This window comes from Pteropus vampyrus, unplaced genomic scaffold, assembly GCF_000151845.1.
Source record: "Pteropus vampyrus isolate Shadow unplaced genomic scaffold, Pvam_2.0 Scaffold72, whole genome shotgun sequence".
Classification (NCBI taxonomy): domain Eukaryota; kingdom Metazoa; phylum Chordata; class Mammalia; order Chiroptera; family Pteropodidae; genus Pteropus; species Pteropus vampyrus.
Window position 1 is genome coordinate 2,202,213 of NW_011888853.1, and position 7,439 is coordinate 2,209,651.

General features: G+C 43.7%; 1 protein-coding gene and 1 long non-coding RNA gene across 5 annotated transcripts in view; both read left to right on the forward strand.

The window, feature by feature from the left end:
- SAP30BP (SAP30 binding protein) overlaps positions 1-7,439 on the forward strand; it is a 35,173-nt gene that overhangs the window by 2,119 nt on the left and 25,615 nt on the right. For 2 of the 4 annotated variants that reach the window (XM_011361949.2, XM_011361948.2), the window contains exon 3: positions 1,694-1,741. The exons of the other annotated variants lie outside the window; for them this stretch is intronic. In XM_011361949.2, the coding sequence (XP_011360251.1) occupies positions 1,694-1,741 (48 nt within the window). The remainder of the gene's footprint in view (positions 1-1,693; positions 1,742-7,439) is intronic. 4 annotated transcript variants of the gene reach the window in all.
- LOC111741053 lies at positions 1,750-4,511 on the forward strand. Its single transcript, XR_002780838.1, has 2 exons — positions 1,750-2,884; positions 4,234-4,511. It is a non-coding gene; the product is annotated as an uncharacterized LOC111741053 (long non-coding RNA).

Below are 7,439 nucleotides of genomic sequence, written 5' to 3' on the forward strand. Positions count from 1 at the left end.
ATGTGTTGGCTAACAAAGAAAACAGAATTTGTGTCTTAACCACAAAAAATTTAAATAATACACTATCCCCTGAGCATCATGAGCCAAAATCTAAAAGTTTGGAGAAAAACAAGGATTCATGCTTAGCACAAAGACATACAAAGTTGAATCTGGATATTTAGCAGCAGCTTTAATTGAAACACTTTAATCGTACTTTATTATCTGTCTGAAAACTTGGTTAGGCATCGATATTTAAATATTACCATTAAAGTGCTTTCCAAATTCAACAAAACCATGCTTTGCATTTTTTGCTCTTTTAAAAGATATTTTTATGCCCTTAGCCCCACCATTATACTAATAATTCAGAATTGACTGAAATTGGTTAGAAAAACTTAGCACATTTTCTTTTCCTGAATTTTCTGAAGTGCATACATACTGGCTTAACATTCATAACTATTTTCTTTAATAAATATGCATGATGTGTGTTTTCGAAGTGTTATTCCACATTTGCTTTGCTTAGAATTTTTATATTTAAGCTTTATTTCATATTTTAGTAAAATCCTCTCCAATCCCAATTTTAGAATGTGATTGTTTTTGGCCGAGCTACATCTCTGATATTTGGCATGAATGGGTTCATTTTAAGGAGATTCTGGAGATTGCATTTAAAACATTTGGCTCACTGACACCTTACAGGACAGTTAAAGCTCAAAGCCTTTGGTATAGTTTGTTCAAGTCTCTCAGGTGGTGTTTATATTAACATTTGGAGTGCTGTTTAATCTTGGAGTTAAAAAGTGTAGCTCGACTAAGAAAAGCAGTTTTAAATGAAACTTAATTTTTTCCTGGGCGTTAGTTAAAGGCTCCTGTGCATTGGGGTGTTCTGGGTAGTGGGACAGACGTGGATATAGCTACCTACTAAGGGAGCTGATCTTTGAACTTCATTGGCATTTAGTGGAATGGTGCGCTAGCTCTCGTGATGCCAGTGCACGCTTTGGAGAGTGCCTTGCCCACGTGGTGCTTTGTGTCAGGCAGGCCATTTGGATAAGAAACAAGGCTTGATAGATTGGCTCAATGGCAGTTGTCTGAGAACTTGGATGGAGGCAGGGCCCACTCAGCTGGGACCCAGGAAAGCCTAGGCATTGCCCTTTAGTCATGCCTTTCCCGGGTCACTTGCCCTGGTCATTTGACACCTATTTTCCTGCTCTTCATACTGGTGCAGATGCTACTGGGTCTTGAAGTGCTGGGGTGTAGTTGCGTGGGGGTCACAGCCCTCTGACGGTGAACGATGTCAGTCAGATGTGTTTGTGTATATGAGAAGCAAAGAAGGAAAAAAAGGTCATGTTCCTGGTTTTAAATAATTGATATTTCATTGGAGACAGTATGCCTGTTTTGTACTGTGGGGCCTGGTCTCGATCTTTTCTGAAGCATACTGTGGCCATTCTCCATTTTTATGTATACGATTTTTAATCTTAGGTGTTTTCATTAACACAGACTGTGGCACTGCTGAAGTAATGACTTTGAGCTGCCAATGTTCTTTTTTCCCCTCAGAACATCTCCTTCCCCCTTCTCTTTCTCCAGTTCTGGGTCATGTGGCAGGGGAGGGGTCTTTGGCAGGGTGACCCAGGCTGGGTAAATTTCCTCCGACCCCTAGTTATGCGTGGGCGGACACTTGGGCCCACTCCTTCAAGCTTAATCCTCTAAATTCTTTGTCTTGTAGGAAGATGACGATTCAGAGACTGAAAAACCTGAGGCTGATGACCCAAAGGTATTTGGTGTTGGCTCTGGTGGGTGGCTGGATGCAAACGAGGCATTTTAACATTATGGTTCAGTTCATCTGTCCGGTCAAGATCTGTCCCATTAACACTGTGCAACTGTGTGTAAATTTTCTGGGATGAAACCAGTTTTATAAAGAAAGCTGGAGACCACTCTGAAATGCGTAAGTCTTGAGGTAGCTTGGATTGCCAGCCCTGCAGATAGTGCCAGATCTCCAGACTAGAGAGGCGAGAGGCGTGGCTGAGTACAGCAACCCACCTGGGCTCTATATCCAGGTGGGCTTTGTGGGGTCACTGCCCCTACAGGTGGGTTAGATATGGGAATGTTTTTAGAATCGAGAGGCCATAAGGGCTGCCTTGTGTATTCTGGATTCTCAGTCATCTAAATACAAGGAAGGGCCAGAGAGGGTGAGACAGTGAGGCCTCTGCCAGCTGCTGGGGATACCGAGCCTAATCCTGTGTTTTCAGAATTGAATAAACGGTGAAGAGTGGTCTTTTTTAAAACAACATAGCCAGTTCTTATACTTCCCACTCTTGGATAAACCATGCAGAATGGTCTTTTCTGAAACAACATAGCCAATTCTTATTGGATAAACCATGCAGAATGATCTTTTCTGAAACAACATAGCCAATTCTTATAGTTCCCTCCTACTAGCAGCCAAGAGTAATAAGCAGCGTTTCCTGTCACACTCCCTGACCCAGTCACGGTGATGGTTAAGACACCGCCTCCTGTCTGGCTAGCTTGCTGTACTGTGAACTGGGCATTCGTACAGGTGTGTCTTTTGAGGAAACAGTCTTTAGTAACAGACTTCCCTCTCCCCGCAAATAGAAAGACTAATTCCATCATTCTAGGCCTGAGGAATAGGAACCACGTTTTGTGATTAAAAACTGATTTAAAACCAGGTGAGGCCTTCAAGGCGACCTGGTGGAATTTAGGAAAATTACACCCAGTTAGAACCTAAAATAGTAGTGCATTTGAAAATACAACACGAGATGTTCCAAAGGTGAACTGTTCCTGTGATGGATAGATCTGTTTGAAACCACTGAAATACACCCATGAAAGGCTGTGGACGATACAGAGAAGAAAATATTTAACCAAGAAAGTTTTGGCACCAGCACATAGGAGAGAAAAAAATGTATCCTAGGAACTGCAAATGCAGGCTCTTTTCTGTGTCTGGTGAGGAACCCAAGGACTCATCCAGGTGTTACCAGCAGCAGGTGGACCTGTGGCCTGGATCAGGGATGGTCACAGCTCTGTTTGAACTTGGAATATTAGTATTCATCTTCTGGCTTATTATGTGGGTGTAGGGGCCTCGGAGCCCCTGTGCATAAAGTAAGCCTGAGGAGACACCAGTGTTGGGCCTTCAGTGGTGGAAGGAAAGGAGGATTTGTGGGACCTGGAGCCTTTATGTGTAGAGTTACCAGCCTTTGCCAGAAGCTGAAACTTCCTGGGGAAGCTGGCTGAGGAGCAGGATGTGTGCACGTAACTCGCCCCTTCTGAAAGACAGTGATTCAGACAGAGTTGGGGAGCTTGTCGTTGTGTCTTTTGTGCTCAGCTTTTCCTTTCTCAGTCCCACAAGAAGGTTAGAAAGATGTGTCATTTTACTTGCTCTTGACTGATATGCTTTACTGTGTTTCATTCAGTCATTCGAATTTCAAGTCTGATTGTGTAATGAAAGTTTTTTGGAACAATCTCTGATCCCGTTGGGGAGCCCTCAAAAATCAGAACACAAAATTCAGCCCTCAGAGTAACTCGGTGAATGTAGTTCTTTTGGAGGGGCGTCCTCTTGTCCTTAGTTGGCCTAGCAGAGGCCCACCGGGGGAGAAGGACCATGAGGTCTCATGGCGTCTCCACGCTCTAGGACCAATCCCCAGCCTGAGTCCCTGGGCACCCCTTTCCTTAGCCCTGGCCCTGACTTCCTCTCCCTCCTAAACTAGCATCAGACTGTCTCCCCTATAGCATACTTCACCTCAAACCGCTCTCAACTCTCTCTCTATTCCAGAACTTTTCTGGCACACATAAGTTTCATTTTACAGTATCTTTGTATTCTAAACCCTAGTTTTGAATATTTCTGCCTTAAGTATATGAAGTTTCTAACAATAGGATACCTCATAGGAGGTGTCATTTTGTTAGCAAATGGATTGATGTCATAACTGTCTTTTCCACTAGGTGGCACTCCTTACTTTGGCTCTTTAAGTTTTGTTTTAATTTTTTCTACAGCAGTTCTCAGAACATTTTGGTTCCTTTACACAATTAAAAATTAGGATCCCAAACAGCTCTTGATTTTGGCTTTATCTGTTGGTATTTATTTTCTTAGAAGTTAAATTGAGAAAATTTTTAAATCTTTATTTTAAACTAACCTATTACATTTTAACATAAATAACATTTTTATGAAAAATCACTATTTCCGAAACTAAAAAAAGTTAGTAGAAAGAGAGGCATCGTTTTGGCATTTTACAAGTTTCCTTAACGTCTAACATCTAGCTTAATAGACAGCCAGGTTCTCAACTGCTGCATTCAGTCTGTTGGAATATGTTGTTTTGGTTGAAGCGTTGGAAGAAACTGTCTTCACAAAGATGGGTCGCTGGAAAGAGAAGTATTTTAATAGCCCTTCAGGTGCTTGCGGATATTCTTCTCTGATACTTCATCAGAACTCAACAAGTGGTAGTCTACTAAAGCTTAGTTAATTGCAATATGGAATGTGCAAACTTATCGATGAACTTATATGCTCTGCTTCATTAAAATCCATGGTCTCTCTTGCACTTTGAATGACTTTTACCCATACATGATACTACGTCATCAGACACTAGTGATTTGGAAAATGTTGGTTCACTGAGTTATGTACACCTCCTCAATGTTGACACATTTTATTCTTTAACATCAAAAAAAAATCATGTTTGTCAGTGACATTATTGATCTCCTCAGATAAGCCATTAAGTATTGGGGAGCCGTCATGCTTTCAGTGGGGAGTACACATTTTCCCAGATTCTAATTTTATCATTGCCAATCAATACTATCAGAATTTTCCTTGAAGTGACAGGTTTTGTTTTTGAAAAAATGTCTACCAGATACCTAAGTCAAAATAACCATAGTTTGTCAGTCATTCTTTCTAGTCAAAATGGTGTTCCATGAAGAAAGCAGCTAATTGAGCTCAGAACTCAAACAGGCCCATATGTGCTTTCCCTTGAGGTAACCAGGTTTCTGCATACCTCTCCTTCATCATATAAAATGCTAAAAACAAGTTGTACTCTGGGATCAAGGACATTCGTAAGTGAAATTGTCTGTTTTGTTTTTTTTTTAACTGAGCGTATGACTCCTGTTAAAATGTGGTGCCGCTGCCTTGATCGATTCTAAAGGGCCAACAATTGACCCACCATCGTTCCTCTAGATGTCAACACAGTGAAGAAGGCAAATCTGAGTATTATGAAAATAATTTTGACCTTGCAGACCCCCAAGCGTCCACAGATCAACTTTCAGAACCCTCGTTCTTCAAATTAAAGCTCGCGGGCTGGTAATATTAAATAACTGTTCACTGCTTTCACTCCTCTACACGTGTCTGTCAAGCTGTTAGCCTTAGGGGATCTTGAGCTCGTCAAGGCGGTAGGGCATCCAGAGTGAGAGACACCCCTGCCCCGGTGATGGAGGCAAGTGAAAGATGGAGTCAGAGACCTGGGTTTGAATTCCAGCTGTCCTCGGGGAAGTCCCTTCACCTCAGCGTTTCTCATCTGGAAAATAGGCATCATAAAATCTGCCTCGTTTATTTCATGAGGATTCACCAAGTAAAATGTAAATGAATACTTAGCCTAACAGTGTCTGGCACGTCTGTGTTCAGTAGCGTTAGGTACAGTGACCAGTACCACCTGTGCTCACTTCCAGGCTGGTCACACATGCCGTCGGCCTATTTTGGAATGTTGAATTCTGCATTTAAACTGGAGCGCACTCAGAGGAGAGAAATCTTAAAGACAAGGAAACTTAAAACCACGTCATGTGGGGGAAGTTAAGGAAATGGGAGAGAGAAGGCTGAGGAGGAGCTGAGAGTTGTCTGCTCTTTGAGGGTCTGGTAAAGGAAGGGAGGTGGCAGCCAGGGAAGCCACACGTGAGCGACAGAAGGCGTTTGCCTTCATCTAACGATGAACTTTCTGTCATCTGGCCAAAAGTGGGTCGAGCTACTTCAGGAGGTAGTGAGCTCGCTGTTCCTAGACCTCTTTCAGACAAGTTTTAGGAAACCATTTGTCAAGAATGTCCTAGAAGGAATTTGTGGGTTGCAATTAGACTAAACCCCCAAAGAGTTTCCTGGGACAAGACTTGGGCATTCTGGATGACCAAAGTTGAGTATTCTTTAACTTCATTATCTGTCAACTTTAGAAAGTACAAGGGCAGAGTACAAAAACTTCGAGAATTGCCTTAATTTTTATCACTCTGATGTTTGGGGTTACCAGTGAGTGCTCGAGTAAGAAATGATAACTCCAGACCCACCTCTGGGGAGCCTTTGGTCCTGATCCATCAGCCTGGGGTGGCTTAGGCATTGCTGAGATTGCCCCGAACTCAGGAGAGGAGGCTGGATGGGGTGGCTGAGCAGCCCACAGAAAACAAGGCTTTGGCTCCTCTGTTCCATCGTGTCCGTTTCTCGAACTTCAGTTTTCTGGTCTTAACCTCTTCAGTAAGCAGCTGCCTCAGATGCTCTGATTACTCAACAGAACGGGCACTGCTGTCATAGAGAAAGTCAAGACAAGTAGTGGCAGTGGAAAGTGGCAGTTCTCGGTCCAGCTCCTCACTGCAGGGACGGGGTGCCTGGTGGCTCAAGTGTTTCCTCTTCCTGTTCACCCTTGGCACATGAGCTTCCCTTGTCACCACTCTCCTTTGTCCATGTTTTACCTCGGTTGCCCTGGAACGTTTTCCTTGTTTATTTTTTTCCCCATTCCCACAGTTCCTGTGGATGAAGGTATTTCCACTCGCTTACTGTCCCTGACACACCCTTCCTTTGAAAACAAACACGGGCATTGATGACCTGGCTCGAGAAAGCTGGAGCAGCCCGTTGCCAGCAAACTGGGAGGGCTGGCCTCCCCCGGGGTGCTGTGGTCCAGGCTTTGACCCCGGGAAAGAATCCTCCTGGCCCAAGGAGCAAACATCTGGCAAAACAAAACAGTGTCCCTGGGTCAAGGAGGTGGCGTCGGGTGGGGAAAAAAATCATTTCAGCATTTTTTAAAAGGCGTATTTAACCCCAGTTAAAAGAAAACATGTAAAAAGTTCTTTGGGCCCAAAAATAATGCAGAAATGTGGGGTTCACAGCATGGAGCTGGTCTGGCAGACCTGGAGTCAGAAGGCCTGGGCTGAGCGCTGGCCTCCCTCCAGCCGTGGATCACAGGCACACAGCTGAACCTTCACCGGCTCATCTGTGAGGTCAGGGCTGTGGTACTCACTTCACCAGGTGGCTATGACAGCGGTATGCGATGTATGTGAACGTACTTTTCACAGTCCGATGTCTTAAGTGTGTTCTGTGAGTTTGAGACTCTGTAGGGCCACATGTCATTTTTACCCGATTTAGGAAGCTGTTCTAAGATGCAGTTGTTAGCACTGCTGAGCCTTTTTAGCCAAAGTGCATCTAATGTTATGCCCTCATCCTGTGGGGCAGAAATTGGCACATTTCTCTGTTCAGAGCACCCTTAGGGGGTTTTCACAAAACTTCTGGA